Genomic DNA, 27,727 nt, shown 5'->3' on the forward strand with positions numbered 1-27,727 from the left:
TTTGAAGACATGCAACTTTGAGTTCATTTACAAATTGGATCTTCTTTCACCAAAGTCAGGCAGTTACCAGCAAGCAGCAAGGAATGGAGCAGGCAGAGCCAGGAATGGTGTATCCACAAGCTGCAGGGCTGGAAGGAGTTTGGGCCACCTTGGCACCACGCTGTGAGTGATGTGAGGAGCCCGGGGTAGGCTGACTCCACATCTGACCCAACTTCTCCGTGCAGCTGAGCACTGCTCTGGCTGGGAATGCCAGCTCGGATCAGTGTTGGCTCAGGAGTGCCTGCATCTCTGAACTGTGCAGGTCTGCAAGGGAGTGGCCAAACCACAACCAACTTTACATCAAAGGAGGCTGATGGGGCTCCAAGGCACTTCTGGCACCACAATTTAAGGCACTTTTGAAATTATTACTGGAAATATTGAGTGTTTTTTTCTCTTCTCACTTAAGCAGTTCAAGCTTTCAACTTCCTTCTAGAAATACTAAGTGATTCACACATTCTCACTATGCAGCAACTAGGAATGCATGTGGCACAGTAAACCACATTTCATTTAACAAAGTGCAGCTGATAATAGCTTTCATATAAACCTTCTACCATTGTCTCAAACCCAGTTATCTAACTCTTCAAACTGCACTTATTCTTCACTGAGAGCTCCCAAAATCCTTTTAAATACCGGTCCCAAAGCAGCAATACTGAATTATTTTAACTATGTGAGCCCATGCTGACAGCCCATGTTAGAGTCCTAGGTAATGCTATCACCACTATATTTGGTGCTGAGCAAAAAAATGTACAGCCCATCCAAACCACTCCCTATGAAGCACCATCAAAAACCTCAACTCTGCCAAGCTGCTAAGAACATGTTGTGTAGGGACAGACAGCCCTTTAGTACACACTTATAGTATTTTTTTCCTGAGAACCTGAAAGTACTTGGAAAAGAAATTATTAAATCAAATTGTGCAGCAGTCAGGACTCAGGGTTATGGAGCTATAATAGGTGTTACACCCACATCCAGAACAGGAACCCATAATTTACAGGATACCTAGAAGTCTGGCAAAACCTGACATAATTCACTGCTTTGTAGTACATCTCTGTGACATCTTTTTCCAAGCAGGCAAAATATTTTCCCTAAGTAGAACTGTCTGAACAAAACAACCAAAAACCCAACACTAGTTTCAAGAGCAAGGATGGTATTTTTTTGTCCCCCTTTCCAACTAACACATTTACCTGCATTCTAATAAGAACCAAGGTGTATACAAACCTTTCTTCAGGGTTTGAACTAAAACATTTTCAGCCAAATGCACTGAAAAAGTAATGGGATTTTTATTAGTTCGTAAGAAAAAGGAGTGGGAGGTTAAGGCAAGAAAATTAGCACATGGCAAAAAAAAAAAAAATAAAAAGAAGGCTGTTCCTGCTGTCTGCATGTTGGGGTTTTAAGAGATCTAGGTTTTTTTCTGTTAAAGGAATTTTCCCCCATTCTGTTACTAAGACGATAAATCGCTGGGTGCTTAAGAGAAGACAAAAGGGCCTGGCCACTCTTTTGTTTCACCTGGGTGTGGGTTCAGTTCGCTCTCAGCGTCAGGAGAGAGAAGCTGGAGAGAAAGGAGCTGCTCGTTCCTTTTTTTCAGCCGTTTTTTCTTTCTGCTGGAAACAACGCCGGGACCCCAAAAGCCGCTTTCCCTGCCCTGCTGGAGGCCGAGCTGTGGCTGCCCTGCCCCGCTGCTGTTGCTTCGAGCTTTTGCTACGCTGTAGCCGTGCTCGCCCTGCCTGCCTGGACCTACGGGGGGTTCCCCTTTTGGATACATCTCGCCTGCCCCCCGGGATTTGTGTTTGTGCCTGCCACTCCAGCCTGCTGCTCCAGCCTGCTGTTCCTGAGAGTCCAGGATCGCTGCCCAGGGGTTTGTGAGGCCTTTGTCCCATCCCTTCCCGGGATCCCGGGATCGGCTGCCCAGGGGTTTGTGAAGCCTTTGTCCCATCCCTTCCCGGGATCCCAGGCCGCCAGTGCCGCGTGCTCCCCGAGCTCGCTCCGGAGCGCCCCCTGCAGCCGCGGGGGAACCATCGCACCTGCCCTGCTCACCGGGAGCCGCCAGCGCCCCTGCCGGCTGCGAGCGGAACTGCACCCGAGGGGAAAGGGCCCGACAGCCGAGAAGGCTGGGACTGGGTTTGGGATTGTTTGCTGGTACTGCCATGGCTATTGCTGTTTGTTTGATTGGTTATATATATAATAGTAAAGAACTGTTATTCCTATTTTCCCACATCTTTGCCTAAAGGCCCTTGATTTCAAAATTATAATAACTTGGAGGGAAAGGGGTTACATCTGCCACTTCAAGGGAGGCTTCTGCCTTCCTTAGCAGACACCTGTCTTTCAAAACCAACACACTGCAAAAGGGCCTCTTACCTGTGGTATGCCGTACTTGTCTATAATCTGCCAGATATACCAGTCTTCTTTCCTGGAAGCCTTCCGGAATTTGAAAGTAGTTACAAAGGCATATTCATCAGGCAGGCCTTGTGGAAATACATCCCTGGCACGGGAGGGGAAAAAGAGCAATGTATCAGGCTTAGCAGTGAAGAGCAGAACGTCTAAAACTCTCTCCATGTCCCAGCAACACTTTCTAAAAGTATCATAGTTCCTAAAGAATCTGCTTTATTCGGAAGCCTGGAGAGAGATGAGCATGAGCTTGTGCCCTCCAGGTTCTGTCTTTGTGGAGCCCTTTTATCATTCCAATGGTGAAGCTCTCAAACTGGATAAAATGTAACAGAAATCTGCAGTTGAGTATCCGTCATGTTAAAAAGGTTGTTTTTCACTTCATGCTTCCACTCACACAATGTGTAAATAATTCTGTTCTGCTCCAGATGCACTGGAGACCTGTGACTTCCGAGAATGGCCAGGAACACCCAAAACCTTCTATAAAGCCATCAAATTATAGCAACAACATTATAATATGTGCCCCAAAACAGGCACTACAGCTCATGTCTTTCCAAGATATTCCTTAGCTGGCGGCCCTGGATAACAGAAGCTTCTGAAATCAAACATTGCAAACACATCAGGCAGAAATTTACTCAGCCTGACACCACAACCCCTGCATGTAACCAAACATATGAAGTAACCAAATCCAACACTGTTTTCTCTACTCCAGCATAAAAACCTGGTATAACATAGGGATGGAGGGCTGGACAGAAGGGATAAATAATCCAGTATTACTATTTTTTTTGTTACTAGCCATTATTGGATGCCTAAGAACAAGAATGAACAGAAAAAAACATCTCTCTCCTACCTCCAGATCTTTGGAATCCAGGAGTTTAATTCAAAGCCAAATGAAATTTCTATATCAATACATTTTTATGGATTTATCTCATTTAGACTTCTGCATCCTCCTCTTGTACTCAGATAGACATGACATTCATGACTTCCCTTGACAAGGAATCACCCTCTGCTGCCCATTGCATGATGGGCATCCTCCTGTTAGTTTAGGTCCTAACTCAGTTGTTACCAGCGACAACACAATGAACCTATTCTTTTTCTATCTTTTATACCACACATGATTTTTCAAACCTTGCTTGTAATGCCTCTAAGCCACCTCTTTTCCCACCTGAAGAGTCAGAGTTAACATTGTTCTTCATGCTCAAGCCAACCTGCTCCTTTCATCATTCCTAAAGAAACCCTTCCCAAATATGATGTCTTTGCTTCAGGATATCTGAGTAGTCAGGCATAAACTCGATAGAAAACAAAACATAATGGCAGCAATTAATGAAGAGCAAACTATGAAGATATTGTCTTAATGAATAGTTGACATAATCCATCACTATGCAGAAATTGGCACAGTTCAAGGCACACAAAACTAGAGGCCTTCAATTGTATTAAAAGCAAACGGTCCTCAAAATTTCCAGAATACTGTTTTGCAATTGCAGCAAAGGTTGAGATCCAGTCTTTCCTAATGCCAAAATATTCAATCATATTTTAATCTGTGCTTTGAATCTCCTATCTTTTCAGACAAGTTATAAATTCAGAACACTCTGTTTTCATCCATTAATATGGCTTTTGCTGTATAAAGTTCCCCTGCAGGATATGCATCATTTTAAGTTGGTTTTCCCTCTGGGGACACAGACACTCTCTGAATTCTTCCAACACAGAAGAAAATTGAACCAGGCTCCCACTAGCTCCCCTACAAAATCCTTCCTTTAGGAGAGTAGACAAGGCTGTCTCACTTTTTGGTACTAGTTATTTTAACCAGGGAGGCCCCAGTTGCCTGGAAGTAGCAAAGCTACAAGAAGAACCAGAAGGAGCACATGGAGGTGAACAGAAGTAGGATGCAGAAGGAGCATTGCCTTAAACTAGATACTAGGAAAAAATTCTTTACTGAAAAGGTGGTCAGGCACTGGAACTTTCTGCTCAGGGAGTGGTGGATTTGCCATCACTGAAAATGTTCAAATAAAAGTGTAGATGTGGCACTTGGGAACATGGTTTAGTGGTGAACGTGGAAGTGTAGGATAACTGTTGGACTCAGTGATCTTATAGGGCTTTTCCAAAGTTAACGATTTTATGGTTCTGGACAGCTTTGAGCTGGGAACAGGAATATCATCATGCAAGCTTAATTTCAAAAAGGGTTTTCAGATGCTTAATACCCACAGAAATAACTGGGAGTTAGGTACCTAAATATCCCTGTGAGCCTGGCCACACCTCATCACACAAGGCTGACAAACAGCCCATCAAGTAGATTTAAACTGACAGAAAGCCATAATGACCCATTACCTGCCACCCTCAACTGATTTTTAAAGCTGCTGAGGAACCAGATGCAAGTTTCCAACAGAGAAAGGTTTCATGCCAAAAGCAAGTCTAAAGACACTCTCATTGCTCTGAAGATGTGACAAAAGCTGTTTCTGAAGTCATTGGTCCCTGTATGTTTTACAGAGCTGCATTGCTACATAAGTAACAAAAACTTTGTTGAGGAGTTTTAACTTATTTCCTCATTTAAAAACTATCTCCATCTAGAAGTTCAGGTTTACTTGGGGATCCAAGAGCAGGGATTGCTGTCCCCAGAAATGTTTTATGTTCTTCTTTCACACAAGGTTGAACTGAACTGATGATCGATATTGTGGAACTTTGCTGGTACCGACAGGGAGCATTCTGCCAGCTCCTTGTTCTATAATTCTGACAACAGGATAGATTGCAGAAGAGGCCCTAATAAAACTCCAAGACAAAATAATCCCCTAGTGCTGATGGTTAGTCTAAGAGTCAATTAACTCAACTACAAGGTCAGGTGAATCACAACTTGTACAAAGAAAAAAAATTTAATAAGAAGGCAGAAAACTCTCTTAACCATTGCTGAATTTCAATATATAGCAACCTCACATGCTTTAATTTGCAATAAGAGCTTTCATCTGGGACAATAAGCATGAGATCCCACATCTATCATAACCCTGTGGAAAAAATGATAGTATCAGTTCTCATTTCAGACACTGAATGTAACAGCATTTAATAGGTGTTTGGTGAGGAAGAGTGTAGTTAATGTACTTGAGCAATCTGACCAATTTTACAAAGGTAAAACCCACTAATATGAAATGTAACCCACTAAGATCTGCAAAACCAAGTTGAAGAAAGCCAGTCCATTTCCATATGCTTCTCATCACCAGAGGGTCTTAGAATGACAGGAGAAAAAAAAAATAAAAAAGGCAAAAGGAAAAAGGAAAAAGGCTGTGGAAGGATATGTCTCATACATCTTTGGCAGGCATCTTTTTGGCTTCTACTTCAGAAACCTCAGTGATGGAAAAGATACAACCTCTCTAGGTAATTTCTTCCTGTGTTTCTCTGTCCTACATGCTGTAAGAAAAAGGAATCTATCCTAAATCTCACTTGCTGTAGTTTAATTTTCCCAAAACAACTTTTTTCCACAAGAAGCCATGTGAACAACTTGTTCTCCTCTCCTTGCTGCAGTCTTTTCTCTGTTTCTCAGCTCTCCCTACAGTCCTTTACTCTCCACAAGACCGAAAAAGCCTTCAGTCATTCCACCTCCATCATGCTTTATCTCCTTTACCTTGTTAGAAATAGGAGACAGTGAGGGACCTCTTGAGATCATCTTATCTAAAAATATTTTTCTTGTGTTTAGATTTAATGGATTTAAATTGTTCCTATTCCTTCTTGTCCTGTCAATGAATATGACTAAAAGGATTCTGGCTCCATAATCTTTGTTTCCTCCCCATCAGGTATTTATACACATGGGTAAGATCCTCCCTCCCTGACTCTTCCCTTCTCTAAGATGAACAAGCTTTTTTGTCTCTGCTGTTCTCTATATGAAGTATTTGTTTGGGAAAAGTAAGAAACAAGGAAACTTTCAACAGGTTCCATATTCAGTATAGGAGGTTTCAGTAGCTTTTTGTACAATTTCTTCCCTGGGAAGGAGACAAATGATGAGACCAGGGCAGGACCCCATGGAGAAACCTAAGGCAGGTGACTGCAGTCAAAGCTGATGTCAGGAGACACAGTCCCCAGAAATACACACCAAGGTATACATGCCCTAAACAGCCTAAGACTCTGTACTGGTACAACACTATCCCAATATAAAGAGCAAAGAGATCACGACTAGATCAAGCATCAGGTAATTCTGTGAGGTGGTAGCCAAGATCATGATCAAGTCAGGCTGGAACCACACCAGGAAAGAGAAAACTGAGGGATGGACATGGTCAGGGGGAGGGTCCTGGGAGATATAGATAGATGACAGAACAAAAGAGTGAGCCAAAATCTTGGCATTAGACAAGACACCAGTAATGAGAAACAAGCCTGAGCATCCAAAACCAGAAGTCTGGGGCATAGTTTTGGCCAGAAGATCCACTGAGGAGCCATGAACATACAGCAGGACAGCCCCAGCTACATGAAGAGTGGGGACAAGCACCAGCCAGATTTTGAGGCCAGCCCTCAGACAGGTACAGACACCTGTGTGTCCTTCAGTGATCAGGTCCTTGACTGCAGCCAAGCTCTGGCTGCTGGGTTTGCTTGTTCACAGATGATGCCTCACCACAAAGAGGAAGAAAGTTCATAGTTGTAGGTTACAGATCAGAAGATGAGTAGGCACATTTCCCAGACAGCTAATCTGGCACTTTGTAGAAGTACTATTGCTTGTATAAAAGGATACAAATCCTTTAAGCAGATAATAAAATGAATCACATATATTACTCAGTTAATGATTTTGTATCTAATTATGAGATGTTGCTATCAGTTGCTAAACATTGCTGGAGGTTATCTGTGAGCCACAACAGATGTTTTTGTTTGGTTTATTATTCCAGTTATCGGTTTTGTGGAGCTTTACAAGATTTCATTTTCTGTGAGCAATGACCCTATGTGCAGCATCTCAGAGTTCTGGCAAACAAATGCTAAAACGAACCAAATATGCAAACACCTTCCATGGTGTTATATCCATTTGGGTTCATTCCCAAACCACAGGAGTGTGAAAGTTATAATACAAAAGGCTGAAAATTTAAAAGTCCTCCTTGAATTCCATGTTTCAGAATCATCCAAAAGGAATCTTATTCATTTTAATCTACTAATTTAGGATGTTTTACTTCTAATTGTCCTGGGCCATAAAATACTGTGCTTATTTTAAAGACAACAGCAACAACAAATAAATGGGCGTAATCTGAGCAGATGGAAAGTCATCACAGCTGGTTGGTCTGGCTTCACTCCCTCAGTCTTTCTGAGAAAATAACAACAGAAACAACAACAACAAAATACTTCAATCCTTATTTGAAAAAGGGATTCAAATGGATAACTCTCTGTAATCTGTGCTTTCTTCAGCGGTTAATTGCATTCATCCTTAAAAGTGTGCCTTTCTTCCCTGCTGGTTTTTGATGTCAAGTAGCCACTGACTTTCAGTCTACCATGACCCTTATTCAAAGACCCTTTACCAAGCTTTGATTTCCCAGAGGTTCTCACAAAGAATGATCCCTTCAGTTGTTGGCTGCTTCCTAATTTTACCTGTCTATGCTGTACTTCTTGAATTTATCACTATCCTACTTGCTCCACGGCTCTTCAAACTTTCATTCACTCCATTTCTACCTAATGACTTACAGAAACTAAGGCTGGGCACAGCAGCAGCAGTGACTGAGCTGTGTGATATGAAGATTATCAGCTCATACGTGACAGTTCCTGTCTGTTCCTTATACTCCAAGGATTGCACTATTTGTCATAGTATCACCCAGAACCCAGAGATCACAGTGAGACAAATGAAATAGGTTTATTCCCATCCAAATGAAATAGGTTGATGGTTTATTCCCATCCACACTCAGACCAGTTATGTATATACCAAACCTAAGATGATTTTAATTGGCTGTGTTGAGTGAGATCACTGGTCATGACTCTCTTTACCTGTGGACTTGATATCATTTATGGACTCTAGAGAAAACAGTTTTCCTCTCAGTATGTCATATTTTTACTTTTTATTTTTTTTAATTGTGTATTAACATGGAAAAAGAGGGGGAGGGGAAAAGAGTACATCAATCCTGTTTGGTTCCAGGATGAAAAAAAAATATTGTGAAATCAAGCAAATGTAATTCACGGGACAATCTCAAAAATGAAGTGAGCTGAGTAAAAGAGCTAAAAACAGATTGAAAAATAAAAGTCCTCATCCATAAGAAGGAAAAGAAGTATTATTGATTTATTTAAGCTGAAGTTCAAACCAGCATAGAGAAATTTACTGCAAAAATGTTAATGATGACAATTCAATCTATGGCTCACAGTTACTCAGTGCAATTACGCACTCACTCTTTTCAAGGCTAATGCTAGCAGGGCTCAAGTGACAACCCAAAGAAACACTTGTGATAGACTGTGACACTACTGGCAGCCTTAGGTGAGAAAAGACTCAGAGGACTGAATCCATGCTGACACAGGATTAAAAACTGCTCATTCTTCTACAAGGCCAGAACCCATATTTGCTAACTCGTCACAATTTAGCTAATTTCCATCTCAGTGGGAGTGCTATCAAATATTCCCTTTAGAAGCTATTTATGAAGCCCTAAGTTCTTTTGTGAATGTCTTGATACTGCTCAGAACCACTCAGATACACCAAACACCACTCATATTCTGCCAGGATGGAGCCTGTCGTAACTGCTGAGACTCCTGATCACGTCGTGCATATTCTGTGAGCTGAACTGAAAGAGCTACTCAAAGCAGAAATAAACCTGTAGGTACCAGATAACTACTACAAGGTTAACCTAGAGGAACCAAATAATGTAAGGCAGAGGTTCAGATGAAAATAAAGTGAAAACCCGGAGTACTCACTCAGTTTTCTGAACAACCGGAAAGCTTCCAAGCCGTACATAAGCACTCTGAATCCCATCTTCTTTCATTCCAAAAATCTGCTTCACGCTGAACGAATCCATCAGGTCAAATCCTATCCATTACAGAAACATAATAAAAGACATTAATCAGGCAGTGGGACATGCCTCCAACTGTAACTACATGGATATCTTAGCCCACAAACTGCACTTCAGAAACGAGTCTTGTTCCTGTTGGGAAAAGCCAGAACAAAATTCTGATATGGTCTAATCCTCTCAGTCAAAAAACTCAAAACCAAGCTTAAATTCAAGCTGTCACAGGCTTGAACAGTGTTTTCCAGAAATTAGTAGCTAATGTTTGCATTGCCACAACATCCTGAAAACGCTGCATAATTCATTAACTCCCATGGAGAAAAATGCACAAGTGCAGGCTAAAGCTCTTATTCATAGACTAATAGAAAACACAGAATGTTCTGGGTTGGAAGGGACCTTCAAAGATCATCTAGTTCCAATCCCTCTGCCATGGGCAGGGATACCTTCCACTAGCCCAGATTGCTCCAAGCCCCATCCAACCTGGTCTTGAACACTTCCAGAGATGGGGCAGTCACAGCTTCTCTGGGCAACCTAGTCTAGTGTCTCCTCACCCACATTGTAAAAATTTAGTTCTTTATCTCCGATCTAAATCTACCCTCTTTCAGCTTAAAACTGTTGCACCTTGTCCTGTCACTACAGACCTTGATAAAAGGCCTCTTTCTTCCTTACAAGGCCCTTTTATATACTGAAAGGCCATGAGAAAGTCCCCCTGGAGCCTTCACTTCTCCAAGCTGAGCATCCCCAACTTTCTCAAAATTTTTTCACAGCAGAGGTGTTCCAGTCCTCTCATCTTTTTCATGGACCTCCACTGTGTGTCCACTCCAGTGGTCCAGGTCTTTACTGAAAACTACTTGTCCAAGAAACTTGACTACATACACTTTTCATATCATTTTAATACAACTCAGTCCAATCAACTTATCATTATTGCGAGCTATGAATCTTGATGGAAGACATTTGTCTAAAGCTTCTGACTTTGTTCTAACAAGGTATTTTTAGCTCAATCCTAAACCACACAAGTGAGTCAACACTGCTCCAGTATCAACATGGTCCCAGCCACAATGAACACATGGTTTTGTGACATGAAGTCCCAGCTGCTAAACCATGAGGGACAGGAAGGGTGCAATGGTGCCATGAATGCATCCAGTTCCTGGAGGTGTGAAACTGTGTGGATGCAAACATCCTGCTTTAATCTCCAAACTGGCTCCACAGGATGCAAATCCAAACTATCAGCCACTCCCAGAACCAAACACTCTGTGGAGTTAGAGGCGAAGGCACTGTAAAAGGCATGTTGTGAGCAACTGAGCAGAGAATATGTGTTTTAATGTTATTCAGCCTATTCCAACATCTTCTCCCCCTCACATATGCACAATTGCACATATTAACTCCTGCTTTTGTAATTCCAGCACACAAACCTGATGACATAAGTGTAGCTTATTTGGATAAGTTGCTTTTAAACTATGGCAGTTCTTTCAACTTTGTTCAGTTAGTGAGCTCTTAAAAGTTTTCTAGGATAGATAAACATTTTTATGTGATGAAATTAAGCCTGAAGATTCTTGGGTTTCTTAGTTGTCTTCATGAACCTTTCAGGCTGAAAGGCACTGCAGAGCTTGAAAACAGCTTCAACATGAAAAGGCACCAACCTAATGATATTATTCTTCACATTTATATGAATAAATAGGTGCAAAAATTTGCATGGGCCAGTGCCTAGGCAAATCAAAATAGCAAACAGCAAATAAAATGTAAAGCTTCCATCATTTTCTGGACCTTTTTCGGAAGAAATTGCTTTTTCTGAGGAAATATACTCTTAATTGTTTGCAAAGACAGAAATGGCTGTCTGGTGCCAAGTTGAGGCCTTTAGTATTACAGTAACTTTCCTGGCTGTCAACAGCTTTTCCCTTTTGTCCACTCTATTTTCAGTTATTACTGGGAATTCAGGAGGGCAAATAAAGCAGTTAAGATGCTCCAGGGTCTCATGGCTGCACCTCATAATCACCTCTGCACAACTCCAGTGATACACCCTCTGACACACTGCAATTGGCCACGATTGCAGCTATAAATCAGGGTAAACAGACCCCACCAGAACATGAGAGCTCCCTCCCGGCTGTCACAAACAACACTATGACTTGTCCATACAGCTCATTCCTCTGCACAGCACATATCCATCATCCACACCAGCTACAGGAATTGAGGGAAGCAATTGAGTGTTGCTGGCAGGAAGAGACCACACTGACTGGGAAGGGAAATTGTTAACCATTCACAGGAGAGGAGCTGTGGATGGTGAAGGCTGAAATGCTGCCCAAGTGACGTCCTTATGTCCAGTCACCAGAGGCCTCAAGCTGTGAAATCCTGCTCACCTCATGGGTCCTGTAAAGCTCCCTTGCTAAAAATGCACAAGTGCAAAGTACAGTGACAAGAACGTCCTGCTAAGTTTTCCCATAGTTAGGGCTCAGGCCCAAAGCTGCTCTCATTTTCTCCGACAACTCAAATGAACGTTCACATCACGAGCAACTCTGAAGCTGTGTGCAATAGTATGCTTTTCCAGTAGAAACAAAAGTCAGATTCAATCAGTATCTTCTTTTTTTTCCCTGAATTTCCCATCAAAATGCAGTTTCAATGCCTAAATAACTCCATGAAACATAAACATGGTTATCAAAACTATTTTGCAAACGGAACTTGGTGTAATGAAAATAAGTCACACTCTCACAACATAATCACATTTACATTTAGGATTGGATAAAGCACAAAAGTAAATAACAATGACTTTTTTTCTTTTATTCAGATTATGGATTGGCAAATCAAAAATTTCTTTCTCTATTTTTATTTAATTGATGAATGATGATGGCTTTTTGAAAGATGTAACGTAGATCCACGGAAACGTTAAGTCCTTAGCTGTGTCAGAGTCCGCACTCAAAAGCAAAGGGTTTTTTATTTTAACCACACTATTGATTTGTTCTGTGTCAAATTGAAATATTGCCCAACTGGTGAGATAACCTCTGCTCTTGGATACTCCATTTACAACCAAAGCCCTTAAGGGTAAGGGGCACTTTGCTTGCTGAAAGATTTCAATAGAATTACAGAAGATTTGTCATCAGGCCATACACTAAAAAAAATTAAGAACTCTGACAAGGATGAGATGCATCTCACCTAATTTTAGCTGTCTGAAAAAGAGACATGTGATGGATGCAGGCTTCCTCAGTTTCCTTGTGAGTCAGCAGAGAAATTTAGAGGTCTTTAAGACAATTCATCTTAAAGACAACTCATCTTAAAGACAGGCTGAACCCCTACCTGGAAGTGCCTCCTTCCATTCAGAGGAGAGGGAGCTCGTACAGATGGGAATTTTCAGAGTACTGAAGTTGTCTGAGATGTATTCTGCTTATCGGGAATGCTATCCATTTTGTGCAGTGAGTAAAGCAGAGGTAAAGAGGACAAAACTGTTAACAAATCACACATAATTTATATTCACATTTCCTCATTTGCCATCAGGATTGAGTAAAGGTTGCAGATTTTTAAATTCAGCTGGATTAACTAGCTATGATTTTCAAAATCACTTCCGAAGAACAAACAAACCCAAAATATTGTTATGTCAGCTGAGAAAGTAGTAAAGGCAGATTACTCAAGTGGAACTGGAAAGAAAACACCTAGGCAAACCTAAAAATGAATTTATGAATTAATTGAACCTCTAAGATTGTTTCAGCTGAAGGACAAGCAAATATATTATTACCATTACTATTACCACTACCACTACTAGTAGTATTACTACTGTTAGTACTAATTGTTGCTACTATTATTACTATAATTTTGTTTACTTCATGTGCCTGGAAGAATTTTGCATAGATTATGTTCCCTTGACTTCAGGAATGGAGCTGGTATTGTGAGGGAGACAGCATGAAGCCTTCAGTTTTGACTTTTTAATCCTGAACAACAATATTAATGTAAAAAAACAAGCAATGCTGTGATCATTTCTGCACCACCTGACCAGGACATTTCACCTAGCAGTGTTTGTCCACTAACAGTGGACAAACTGCTCAATGAGATCCTTCCCCAAACAGTTAAATGAGTCACACAGCATTTCTGTGCTGGAGTTACAGCAGAAGTACAGTCTGTTCATTGGTTTTCCCACCACCAAGGAGGCACCATATTGTCAGTAGCATATGGAGAGTGAGATGCCACTTACCAAACTTCCCAGTCATCTCTACAAGTGAATGGGGAAGAACAGACCTGCCTAAATTAGCAAGGACAAAGTTGCTGTTACCTATTGTACCATGCTGAAGCACAGGGTGAAAAGGTAGGATTTTCTTGTTCTCAGCTGCTTTGATTTAAAAGGTGGCTTTTTGTGTTATAGGGCAGGTGTGGTTTCCCAATTGGCTCATGAACTGCTTAATCAGTAATGCCATAAACATGGCATTTAGTAAGATGCTCTTTGATCTTAAGCCTCTTACTTCATTAGAGCTTCTAAAACAATATGGGGCCACTGAAACCCTCTAACATGATTATATCTCCTGAAAAGCAGCAGACCCTAGTCCATATTAAAATTAAAATAGAGAGCTGAAAGAGAAGCTCAGATTTGTAACAGTATACTTGGCTTGAAAAGTAATTTCTTATGCACTGCTCTGCTGATCAAATCAGCTGAATGTGTCACTACATAAGAGTTATAACCCCCTTACAGGAAGCAGCCTTTTTTCCAGAATCAGAAAACACACCCAGGTCTTTCTGTTGCAGGGAGAAGATGACAAAACTTGGCACTGGACAATTTATACATCATCTAACTGTAATGTGCAGCCAGATTCTCTTTTACAGGACAAATGTCCACACTGCACCCAGCACCTTAAAGCATGGCCAAAGCATGATCCAACAACTCTGTATTCATCCCATGATCCTACAACCTTTATTTTAAGATAATTATCTGAAGACTTGACTAAAGGGGCCATGGTTGGTTGCCCTGAATATGAGCTGGATTTCTGCCTGGCTCCATTAAGGATCTGATATGGGCAGCATGGTGGAAGCTCATGTGTATGTTGAGATTTTCCTGATTGTTCTGTCTTCAGGGGCAAAAACCCCACAAAATAAAAACAGCATCCAAAGCCAGAAAAAGAGAGTAAAAAATGTAATATTTAATAGCCACAAAACACAGCAGTGTGTACATTTGGAAAGGCTTCTCAAAGCAGCACAGAATCACTGGCTTCTTATTTTTCCCAAAGAAGATTCTGAAAAAAGTCTCTTGCTTTGTGTTCCCAAGGATCCCAAGATAACACTCACAGGGGGAAAAAGTGGGATACTTCTAATTGTGAAAGTTTTTGGTGAGAAAACAACCTGGAGAGGCATGTGGAAAGTGGTTGAGAAAGGAATCAGGAAAGGCACTGGACATAACAGCCTCAAGTGTGGAGTCTGGAATATATTTACTACAGTGGATTGCCAGCCATGAGCACTAATATCAAACAAAGCAGGTTTTGCAGTAAATGCTCCTGACTCTGGTTTTGCTCAGCCTCCCAGCTGAATTATCAGCCTTGCCAATGCACTGATGAAATACCACCAGTAGCCAAGATCAGGGAGGTTGTCATCACCTGCTGGTTCACTGACACTTCTGAAAACAGCAATCTGTACAGCCTGTGATAAAATTGCACACGTTACTTTTACTGGAGGATAGTCAACGGCACTAAACTTTATTGTACACCAGAGCAGTGTATAAATTCCTATGAAAAACAGTAGCACCTGGGAGTCTTCCAGAAAATATATGATCTTGTCTAACATTTCTGCCCTCTTGAAAGTTAAGTTTTCACGGATTGCTTGTGACCACAAGGAAGAGCCTGTATGCCCTCAGCGTCCCTTTTAATTCTTCCAGCATGGTCTGCAAGGTTATTGCCACTGTAAAGAGCCCTAGTTTTTGTTACCTATCTTAGTTATTTTCTGTGCTAATATAGACTCTAAAAAAAAAAGAGAAAAAAAAATATGCTATCATGCCATAAGATAAGGTTACATGGTGAATTCAATGAGATAGGTCTGGCAAATTAGTTATGTGAAGGCAGAGTATAGACGAGAGTTATTTTTCTCCTCCTGTATCTAAACATTCAGCATCCTTGTCTTCCACAGTGCTCTGTGTTGAAAGCAGCTATTTGTGTCTCTGTTCAGGGCTGGGATAGAAGCATAAGTGTCCAAATCCCAAAGAGGGGCCACTGACTTTATTCAGCATGCTATTGTCATAGTAGCCATCATCTGCTACAGTATTTTTGCTGTTCCTGACATTTCTTCCTCTACAGGAAAGGAAACCCTGTCAAGAGCTGAGAGAGTATCAGATTTTAGGCATAATTTTAAATCTCCATCTCCAAGGATTTTCTGCCACATTGAATCTAAACCTACACTCTTTCTGTTTGAAGCCATTTCCCCTTGTCCAATCACCACATGCATTTTTAAAATGTCTCTCTCCAGCTTTCTTGTCAGCCCCCTTTAAGTATTGAAGGTTGCAGGAAGGTGTTCTTGGCCCCCTCTCTTCTCCTGGCTGAGCATCCCCAGATCTCTCAGCCTGTCTTCAAAGCAGAGGTTCTCCAGCCCTCTGAGCATATTTCTGGCCTCCTGTGGACTTCCTCCCACAGCTCCACATCCTTCTTATGATGGGTGTCCCAGAGCAGCACTTCAGATGGGGTCTCATGAGGACAGAATATAGGAGCACAATCCCCTCTTGCTCCCCATGCGGCTTTGGGTGCAGCCCAGGACATGATTGGCTTTTTGGGCTGCAAGTGCACATGGCTGAGACATGTTGAGCTTCTCATGCACCAGCACCCTCCAGTCCTTCTCCTCAGGGCTGCGATCAATACATTCTCTGACTCACGTGTAGGACCTCATACTTGGCCTTGCTGAACTTCATAAGGTTCAGCCCCACCTCTCCAGCCTGTCCAGTTCCCTCTGGATCCCCTTATTCCAGGGTGTGACTGCACTCACAGCTTGGTGTGCTCAGCAAACTTGCTGAGGGTGCCTCAATCCCACTGCCCATGTCACCAAAAAAATGTCAAACAGTGTCAGCCCCAATACCAACCCCAAGGGATACCAGTCATCACTGGTTTCCACTCAGACATTGAGCCACTTACCACGACAGTTTGAATGCCAACCCATCCAGCTCTTTATCTGAGTGGTCCCTCTGTCCAATCCATGTCTCTCCAATTTAGAGACAAGCATGTCATGCTTGTGTCAAACACCTTGCACAAGTGCAGGTGCATGAGTCTTGCAGCTCACACTCTTTAGACCTGTGGCATTGCAAATGGTTGTATAAAGGGGTTTGAAAGAAAGTAGTTCTCTGGAATAATTTTTTTCCCCCACTATTTCTGGCTGTCAGAAGAAATTGTTTCCAAAGACTAACAAAGGATATGAGTTCTGTCTTCTTGCCCTGTTTATTTCTCTGTATTCCACCTCTTCAGCAAAAATGGAAAAAGGAACAGCTCATTTTTGCATGGGTAATTCAACCCCCATTCAGCTCTCCCAGCAGTTTGATTCAGCATCATCAGTCAGCAGTGGTTCCCTGACTTACCCCCAAAGCATTAAGGACTGCACCTCTGGAGGAACAAACCAGAGATTTATTGGCTGCCCACATGCCCTGCATGAAGCACTGTAATGATGACTAAATGGGTTGAACAGGTAATTAAAAAAATTTGTTAGCTAAATTTTACAAGAAGCTTGCAAGGGAATTTTGGAACTATAAAGCTTTCCAGAGTCTATAGATTAAGGGCCTCAAGAGTGCTTTAAAGAGGTTCTTGCTATTAACCTTTGTTTCCACTGATGTTCCAGCTGGGATTCAAGCAACACTTCATGCTGACCCAACTTTCTTCTCACCAGATCCCCAGATTCCAGCAGGTGGAACAGGTCTTACACCAGCATGAAGAAGGTATCTTCCAGCAAGCCTGCTACCTTCTAGGTCATACTCAATAATTTGGCTTAGAGCACATTTTAGATGGTCTCAATTTAAAAAAAAAATTATATATTAGATTTACCCCACTACATGATGCCACCACTCAGGCTGTTGGTTTACTGATCCTGGTTTGCTTCTGCATCACAGCACTGGAAGACACAATTTCTACTTTTCCTTGGCCCCAGGAAAGGAATAAGCCCCAAGAGTCCCATGCAGACCACAAAAAGGAGTTTGACCTCAGCTCGAGCACCAATCCACATTTGGGATTATGAGGAGCAGAAACCTTACTTGAGGTATATAATGGAGTAATACTTCAAAAAGGAGCAATCTTCCAGAGGCAGTGAGGCAGGTGAGCAGGCAGTCACTGGACTGCAATATGGGGCCACTGTTTCAGAAACATCAGTCTAAAGTTTCAGCCAAAACAGAGGAGAAAAATACAGCACTTGGTATCTTTACACAGGAAAGAAAAAATAACACTTCAGGAAAGATAAAATGAACATAAACCAATAAGAAAATTAGGCCAAAGATGCAGTATGAGAGAGAATTAAAAAACAGAAGCAAGTAAGTGAATACACAATTCTGGCCACCCCACCTTGTGTAAAGGCTGTTGTAATCTAACCCCCAGCCTGCTGTAAAAACAGGAAATAAATTAATGTATACAGCAGCTGCCTCTGAGGCAGCACCTTTCAACACCTGATCCCATGTTAATAACACACCACTTTATGTGATGCATGGTTCTGTTTATCTACATCAGTACCCTGCTTCTCTCTTACCCTTTTGCCTCTCAGTTTTCAAACAGTTGCAAGTGGTATATTGAACAAGACTGAAAGCTGGTTTTGACACTGAACTCTTTGCCTCATTACTGAAGGCTTTTCTTGTGTTGAAGTCATCTCCATTTTCTCAGTGATGGACACTCGGCTTGCTGCCATAGACCCTCTTTCAGCTCCTTTCCTGCTCTAGTGATTTACAAGATTAAACAGGAGTTCATTACTCCTTTGATGTCCTTTGTGTGCCAGATAGCCTTGAACCAGATGAATTTTCCTGGGACTATTTGTATTAGGTTCTGGTTTTAATTAGTTCCTCTATTTTGAAGGCCTCTTTTGAGTTCCTCGGGTGTCAAGGTGCTCTGTGTTCCTCCAGAAGACCATCAAGTGGCACATCCTCAAAGTCATCCCTTGGGAAAGCAGTGGGGAGGGGAGGACCTCTGTACAAGCAAGAAGTATTATTTTTAAGGTAGGAAAATATATTTAAGGAAAAACATCTTACTAAGACCTGCTAGATTCTCCTTGTAATGCTGTCTGGGCTATAGGAAAACTCGACCAATAAGCTATTCAAGAATATTAAAATATTCCCAGTAATTTTAGGTGTGATGAACAAGGCCTAATATGAAAGCAGGTAGGGACTTCTACTCTTTAAGAGACTGTCATGGTTGCTTATGCCAGGTGACCAGTACAAAACAGATTAGACCTACCACTACCCCAAAACCTGGCCACAGCTGTCATCACAGAGAATTCTTATCAGACAGACTAATTTAACTCCAAGAATTTGGAGTAGTTTATTAAGATTCTATTTATGCCTTCTTCTCCTCATGTGTCCACAATAACGAGAAAGCTTGCACTGATGAAAAATCCATGGGCTGGTTTCTGAAGGAGAATTAATCTAGAATATTTGGACTGAGAAATAACTGAGAGTATATCACAGGTAGACAACCTATTAGTCTTTTTATAGCCAAAGGATTGGTTGCTTCTTGGGTATGAACAGGCAAAACTGAATTTATTTCCTTTTCATCAATCTCAAATGCACTGGAGTAAGAAAAAGACCTGGACTGTTTAACTTCTGGGAGAAAGAAACTACTAGTCAAAGGAAAAAAAAAAAGGTTTAGGGACAGATTTATTTTTATTTTGTTTAATGTGCAGGTAGATCTGAATAATTCACGTGCACTTTCATGTGTATGATTAACCTTTGTTAAAACTTTTATGTGAATGCAGATGTCAGAATTTGTCATTGTGGGGATTCAGACCAGGGAAAGTCTTTCACAGGGACTGCTCAGCTGTTACCAGTTTATTTCCTGCAGAAGCACATTTTAAAGTAAATTCAGCGTTCATTCTGCGTGTTTCCTGATGTTTTTGAGAAGCTCAGCCATGCTGCCTGCTCCAGCACAGACCTGATGTTGTCAGGTCATTTGCTCTGTCAGGAGTCCATTGAGATCCATGGCTTTGGGTAACAGCTACGTCTCTGACCATATTAAGAAAAAAAAATCATTTAAAACGTTTTTTTCTAATTCAAAGAACTCACTCCAGCTCTGTTGGTGTCAGCCTGGCTGTGCACACTTTAGAGGATGTTCTAGTATTTCCAGGCTCCTAATCCCAATGCACACTTTGGTGACTCCCTGCTCCCTGTTGGGGTGACTGTACATTTTAACTCAGCAATTCTTTAGTTTCTGGAGAAGGGAAATTCCTTGTCACACAAACCCTAAAGAAACCAGGGTGCCCATGTTGGATGACTGGCAGGTCTGGACACTGGGCATGCACAGGTTAGAGCCAGCCCACAGGACTGCGTTGGCTGTGCTTCGAAGTCACAGATGATTTTTTTGGTAATTATTTGCCTGCTTGACCTGGTTTTTTTGGGTTTTTTTAGAGTTACTGAATATTAAAATGCCTTTGAACACAAGTGAACCATTTGTCAACCTCTGAAAAACTTCAAAGACTTTTTAAGTGCAGTGATCTAGGCTATAGTGTTAACTATTGCACAGTAGAATGGTAGAATCACAGAATTATTAAGGTTGAAAAGATCTCTAAGATCACTGAGTCCAACCATTAACCTGACACTGCCAGGTTTATCACCAGGCCATGTCCCCATGTGCCACATCTACATGGCTTTAAAGCCTTCCAGGGATGGTGATTCCACCAGTTCCCTGGTCAGCCTGTTTCAATGCTTGACCATCTAATCAGTGGAGATATTTTCCCTTATATCCAAACAAAACATCCCCTGGCACAACTTGAGGCCATTTCCTCTGGTCACTTGTTACCTGGCATGAGAGACTGACCCCCACCTCACTACACCCTCCTCCCAAGGAGTTGTGGAGAGCAATAAGGTCCCTTCTGAGCCTCTTTTTCTCCAGGCTAAGCACCCCCAGTTCCCTCAGCTTCTCTTCATAAGACTTGTATAGACTCCTGTCCTGGGTTGCAGTGTATTCTATTGCCATCCCCATCAGCCGTTGAAATCAGGTGGGGCAGTGTTTCCTTGCCTCCTCCCCCCAGACTATCTTGCTGTTGATGGCCCATCATTGTCCTGCCGCATGACTCATAGATAACTCCCTCTGGACTATCATCTGTTAATGAGCCCAATCAACACCTGGCCTTATGACTCATTACCCCATTGTGAGATGCTCCACCCAGAGGGAGGAACCAAGCATCCCAGCGTGGATATAAGCTGAGGTTGAAAACCAGAGAGGGGACCTTTCCACTGGATTTCCAGAGGACAGGAGCTACACAGCCACCACTGGACCTTCTGAGGAAGAGCAGACCCTCTTTTCTACAGGATCACCGCTTCAGAGGACTGCAGCCATAATTCTAGCAGACTGCTACCACCACCCTGCCTAACAGGGACTCAGGTTGTATCTTGACTCTGTCAGTTTGAACCAGTGTTTTCTTTTAGTTGTTTTTTCTTTCCTTTTCTTTAAACTTCCCCATTAAATTGTTATTCTGACTTGGTGCCTCCCACTGGTTTGTTTTCAAACTAGTACAACTCCTAAAAAATGAGCTAACAGGACCTCCATAGTATCACCTGTACTGCAGGTATCACATCCACCAGCCCAGAGGACAAATCCACCTCACAACACAAGTCCAGACATTTTCTCCAGCTCACAGGAGACTCACATAGCTCCTGTGACTACAGGTACAGGTCAGCTGTTCCTTTCCCTATTTGCTTCTCAGGACTTAAAGCAGCTATCACCAGATGTCTGTATGTCAGAACTCAGTTTCAAATTCAGCTCAGCCCAGTTTCACATTATCTGGGAGACTTCCTAGAGAAAATGCAGGGGGAGGAGGAAATAAGAAGTCTTGAGCCCTATCCCATTAGCACTGCCTAGTGATGGGTCACTGAAAAACACAAAAGTGACTGTGCCATGGCACAGCAAGGCTGCGTCCTTCTGCCCCATCTCTCACAAATGTCACAGCTGCTTCCAGTCCTGCCTGTATGAGCATAACCCTGAGGATGGAGAGGAGAGGGTGCTGTCTGCACGAACAGCCAGCCCCACCAGCACTGCACGTGTGCAGTCTCTGCTGGCGACCACTGTGACTGCGCATCCACTGACCCAAGGCAGCGATCCCTCACAAATATCAGCTGTTCGTGGACTATTCACTGGCCTCTCGGGGGCTTCCCAAGGAGACTGCCACGTGCAAAGGGAGGGCACAATGCCTGTCACACAGGCACCACAAATACATTTTTTTCCCCAGGAGGATGTCGGTCGAATGCGCTCGTTCTGCAGGTTCAGCAGCCTGGACACTCCGATTTTCTCATACTACCACATGCTTTAGTGGGCACATATAAATAGTCCCAGGGATATTGTAATTAGCTAGTGAGTCACTGGCACCTCTGGAATGTGAACCCATGTGCTGCAAACCGCAGGAACTGGAGACACACTGACAGCTAAACACAGCCACTGCAGTCTGTAATTGTAGTGGACTAGTTTTACAACCAGTGCCTTCATTGTAAAATGCCCAAACATCCTTTAGAGAGTCACAGAAAAACATGCAGGTCGTAAATGTGTTGGAATTTTGGTCATTTGCACATGGAGGTTTCAGAGACAGGGAAGAGAGTTGGAGGCTGAGGTCAGTCTGTGGTACAACCCATAATGCAGTTTCTGCTCTTGTTCACACACACAGCCTGTGCGACTACTCAGGAGTTGAAGTCAGGGCTTTCATGTTCCTCCCTTGCCCTATTAACACCATCCAGTGTGGGATGTTTAATCCCATGTAGTGGTTGTAATTGTCCCTCCCCAGGGTTTATTTTTCTTAAGACCCTGTGGAAATCACTTCAGGCCTTTCTTTACTTCCGTGGCAGAGTCCCCTGAAAGCAGCAGCCAGTATCTGTTCAGGAGTTTTATCTCCTCTAGTAATGTTCAGGACTAGAGCTCAGCTCATTCTTAATTCTAGCGATCATCCAGATTTCTGCAACCAAATCCCATGCCCAGCAGGTCTAGTTTAAAATGCAAATAATTCGAATGTGAAGTCTTAAAAACCTCAAGAAGTATATTTCATTTTAAATAACATTCAAGTGTAGCTTTGATGCAGTATTATAGCTTCTAAAAATACACAAAGGGCACATCTTCATGATGCAAAATATTACCAATGTGTTTCCCTGCCTGGTTTTCCATCCTTTGGTATATGCTAATGGAATGAAAATGACAATTCAGCATAATAAGAGGTATTAAGTATGATAAGATTAAGTAAGATAAGGGGACGCTTTATTGAATATTTTAGGGCAGATGAGTTAAACCCTCTTGTCTTTATTTCTCTTTAAAAAAACCCAACCGAAACATAGTACCCACAATAATGCTGTAAGGACTTTGTTTAAACCATTATTAAGCATTGGTTTAAACTATCAGACTTCCTGAAGGATAAAGTGATATTCTAAGTAGATTCCTTGCTTTCTTTCAAAGTTCTCTGTTGATTTCTAATGCATTCAGCAACATATTCAGCGCTAGATTCTAAATTCATGTTTTATGTACTGTTAAGCAGATGCTGCTTCACTTCACTGACAAAATTTTTTCAGTATTAAAGCTGCCTATATATATATATATATCAATCTATTCTTGCTCATGAAACCCTATTTCACTGTAGCAACCCTTCCTGAATGATACAGCTGGAGATTTTTTATTTAAATGCTTTGAGACCAGAGGGTCATAGAGTACAAACCTCTGCTATGAGAGGACTCATGACTATCCATCACTGTTTATTTGTCTCCATTAGTACTATTTCACCTCTCGTCCCAGCACTTCATATCTCTGACAGCTTCAAGTCTTCTTCTGATGTCTTGAATGTATCTCTCAAACAGCTGATTTCATTTCTTATTGCTGCCTTTGTCCTTCAGCTTGAGTGGTTCCCCTGTCTCCCTCCTGCTGTTCTCCTGATCTATTAACAGAGAGCAGTATTATCTCCCCTTTCCACCTGCACCCTGCAAGATTAACCAAGCCCAGGTTTTTAATCGCCTCTGTCTCCTGAACACTCTAATAGCTCCTCAAGGCTGAATCCATCGTTCCTGAGCTAAGGAGGTCTGAGCACGCTTTTCTAGATGAGCAGTAGCCAAAAGCCCTTTCCAGTCTCAGGAATTCTTCCCTTCTCTGCCTTGTCCAGCAATGACCTTTGCATTTTCCCCAGCTCTACAGGACTGTGACGTACAAACATCTGCTGACTAAAACACCAGCAGTTCCCATAGGAGGAGTTTATAGTTTATAGTCCTGATATTGATCCATACCTACCAAAACAGGCCTTTTAAACTAATAGTCCCTAGTTAGTTGGAAAAAAATCCCTGTGTTTTGGAGCCAACCAGTTCCTCCTTCAGGGATATTTTGATCCCAGTCTATAGAGTGGAAACTCACAGGGGAGATTAGACCTAAAAGTAGACCCTGATGGGCTTAATCACTTCCTACAGTCTGACTTGTTACTCCCTTTCCTAGAAACTTCGTAATTGTCACCCTGCCAGGCAGTTTCTGGCTCAATTTACGTTTATTAATCTCTACCCTTTTTCACTTTAGCAGTGACTTTCAATGCAGTGCTCAACAAATGCTTGCTGAAGTCCAGATAGATGAGATTTACTTACTGCTGTTTATCTAAAGAATAAAAAAAACAAACTGTGTTTTAAAAGGAAAGTATCAGTTTAGAGCATTGGCTCTTCTCCAGATCACAATGTGGTTTTTTGATGCAGTAATTTCATTCTGCATGGAGCAACCCTCACTACCCTCACCCCCACTCTTCAGCCTCTGACTTAACGAAATCTATGAATCTTCCACCTCATCCACACCACTGTTTCCCTTCATCTCACAGAGTTCCTCCTTTTATGGCTGGTTTTATGGTTTAGCTTTTATTTTTACTTCTGCTGATACAGAGTGACTCAATTCACATCCACTTAAATGCAGGCACAGAACTAAATGTAGCAAGTCATGCTATAACTTGTATGCAGGTAGGGTAGACAAGAAAGGGCTGGACCTGGTGATGTCTTGTGTGAAACAATTGTCTGTGCCTTCTGCTGTTGAATATAAGACAAAAAAAAAATTAAAAAAAATTCACAGAAAGATTTTTGCCCCTCTGACCTTCAGTTCTGATGTCTTGTCATTCTCTGAGAGAGGAAAAGGTGTTAAATCTAAGAGCTTTTAAATACTGTTTTCTTTGTCCCCAAAACGAGATTTACTGCAACTTCTACTCTATGAGACTGCACTTAGTGTCCATTGAGAAACAAGTTTGTGCAAGATACAGCTACAAAGTTCAGTGTTAGGAGCCTGTTGGGCAAGGATCAATTCTGGTTCCAACCGGAGCACAAGGCACAGGTGTTACCCTAAAAGCCTTGTACATATGAGGACCTGGGTGGCAGAGGAACAGCCTCCCCCTCAGTGCTGTCACTCACAGACCTCCCAGAGCTGAACCTCCCTCACAGGTCTGAGAGAGCAGGACACAGGCTGTGCCTCAAAGCTGAAGTGCAGTCCCATTTGCAGTAAAACACAAAAGCCTTTCAGCACAACACATCCTTTTGGAATGGGAAGCACAGCACAGTGGACCAAGTTTTCCAGTTTAGCTGGAAGAGGACAATGTTTTTCTGTTGGAATCAGACCCAGGAGCCCAGAGTCTTCAGAAAATGCTATGAATTAAGTAAGGAGCACATGAGAAGTGGAACAGCACTTTAATCTTACATGATCCATCTCCAGCAGCACAATAATCCATAGCAGACCCAGACTATCTGTTCCATTTCTTCCAGGGAAGAGGCACACATTTTCCTAATCACCATGAACAAGATGTGAAATAATTTTCTCACCATATTGGAGCAATCAGGAGCCTTCTGCAAATCCTCTGTATTGTTGGTGAGGGACTGGAGTTGTCACTTTTAATTAAATACTGTAACTAATCTGTTGTTAAGACACCGAATGGTATGGTGAATGTTTGTAGTGAGCAGAGATCTCTTAGGTCAAATAAATGACCAGCCCTGAATGATCAGCCTGACCAGATGGTGCAAAAAAATTAATTTCTGCTTAGGGAATTCCCTAATATAGTGAAAAAATTTTAAAAAATCACTGTGATTCTGACCAAACTGGAACAGTTGCCCAGAGGATCTGCGAAGTATCCATCTTTGGAGATACTGAAAACTCAATTATACAAGGTCCTGAGACATCTGATCTAACTTTAAAATGGGCCCAGTTTCAAAGGAGACCCTATTTTGAGTGGGAGGTTAGACTAGATGATTTCCATAGGGCCCTTCCAACCTGAACTAACATACAGATCTGAGACATTCTGAGACAATCTTCTACATTAACAGGCTGAATATTGGCTTCTTTCCTAGCAGGGAAGTGGAATTTGAACATAAAAGGAAAAAAAAAAAACCTCAAAAGCATTACGGAAGAGACTAAGTGTATATATATATATGTATATATACACGCACACACATATATATATGTATATATGTGTATATATGTATGTATATACACACATATATAAATATTACTGTAAATAGGCATTCTACTCAAAACTTTTGTGCCAGATCTGAATTGGCATTCCTGTTCTTTACATTGCTCAACAAAAGATATATTTTAGAAGTCAAATAAAAGCATAGAGTCTACTAATTAGCACTTGAATCAAAATTCAGATAAATATGAACTGGCTATAGGAGTCCTTTTGCAAATCCATTCTTCTGGAAAGAATCACAGAATGTGATCATCTGAGAAGGGACACAATCCTGCCACTCATTTTGAGCAGTGGCTTCCCCTGCAGATAGGTTCATTCAGAATCAGTAGGGCTGAATTGCTCTGAAGTTTGCCCGGCCAGCAACAGGAGGACTTTCAGGACAGGTTAATGCAAGACCCAGCGATAGACAGCAGCTCAAAATAGGTGTTTGGGGATGATCTGCTTGAGTCTAATGACCAGAAGAGATGTTACCACACAACATAATCACAGGCTCAGATGTAATCAGACCGCAGCCAAAATAAGCTGCCCACAGACAGCCCAGTTGGAGCTGATATTTTCTGCAAGGAGTGAAAATCCTCCAAGGAAAAAATTCTGAGTGAGTTTCAAAGCTGTCAAACATTGACCATTTCTACTCATAATCAAGCTGCAGAAGAGCCTTCAGCCTCCCACTGCAGTGACTTGTGTTCTTGGGTCAGTCACAATTATTCCCAGCGCAACCTTGATGGGCATCTTTTCTCTGCCAACAGCTCAAACAGTCTTTGGAGGCTGGAAAAGAGGCACAGTCCACGCATATATCTGACAGATTAAGTCCTTCAGCTGGCTGAAAAGATATATCAGAGCTCACAGAAAAGCAGAGATATCACCAGACTGTATTTCCCCTTGATGTCTCACCAGTGCTTCAGAAAATCTTTTATTTATATAAAAACACACGTAAACCTTCTCCAGTGATAACTACCATTGTGCTTGGATTTCCACAACAATCACAGATCAAATAAATGGACATTAAAAGTCACTAAGTGTGCAGTGGTAAGAAAAAAGTGATCTCCAAAACTTATTGCATTCCTCTAGCTACTGCACTAAGCTCCACTGGCTTTTTAATTTGATGCCATATCAAAAGATGCTTGATGTGATTAATTTGGTGTTGGCTGTCAACCTTTATCTCATTTGGAGCCTCACAGTTTGTAATACACTTCTCCACCACTGAACATGTGTTGGAATAAGAAAACTCCAGCTAGGAAAGATGTAAGTAATCAGAGCATCACACTAGAAATGCACAGTTATACTATTTCAGTTCCCAGAGGTACAGCAGAAAAGTGTGTCTGTTTACCTGGAATTTCATCAGTGCCCCCATTGGTGTGTTTGAACCGATCTCCTTCCACATGGACATTTGGGCACAGGACATCTGAAAAGCAAAAGAACCAGTACAGAATTATCCCAAGGAAACACATCTGCAGAACTTACAAAAGCTGATCTTCTGGGTGTTGTTCAGATTCTTGCACGTGGCAATAATTCAGCAATAATTCCAGCCCAGGCTCTGTACATCCTAAATACCCTTCCTCTCTCCTATTCCCTAACTTCATGATGGACAAGAGACCCAATATACTATGTCTGGTTTTGAGGCACTTTTTTCTGCCTGACCAGACAGGAAGACAGTCAGGATAGGCGAACTGAGCCTTTCCATCAGCTCAGACAACACTCTGGGTTTGTGTCTTTCTCCTGCCCGTAAATGTGCATGAAAGTCACAAAAAAACATAAGAAAATACAGAATGTGCTTCCACTCTTGTATTGGTTGGAAGTTCTGAAGGGCCAGC

At 41.9% G+C, this 27,727-nt stretch overlaps 1 protein-coding gene across 1 annotated transcript in view; it reads right to left on the reverse strand.

Annotated features, from left to right (window-relative positions):
* COL22A1 (collagen type XXII alpha 1 chain) overlaps nucleotides 1–27,727 on the reverse strand; it is a gene marked incomplete at both ends in the record, with an annotated part of 202,859 nt that overhangs the window by 132,975 nt on the left and 42,157 nt on the right. Inside the window, 3 exons of the mRNA XM_082293334.1 lie at nucleotides 2,392–2,515; nucleotides 9,262–9,373; nucleotides 27,244–27,318. Of these exons, the coding sequence (XP_082149460.1) occupies nucleotides 2,392–2,515; nucleotides 9,262–9,373; nucleotides 27,244–27,318 (311 nt within the window). The remainder of the gene's footprint in view (nucleotides 1–2,391; nucleotides 2,516–9,261; nucleotides 9,374–27,243; nucleotides 27,319–27,727) is intronic.

The sequence above is a fragment of the Coloeus monedula genome, assembly GCF_965178545.1.
Source record: "Coloeus monedula genome assembly, chromosome: 1".
Taxonomy (NCBI): domain Eukaryota; kingdom Metazoa; phylum Chordata; class Aves; order Passeriformes; family Corvidae; genus Coloeus; species Coloeus monedula.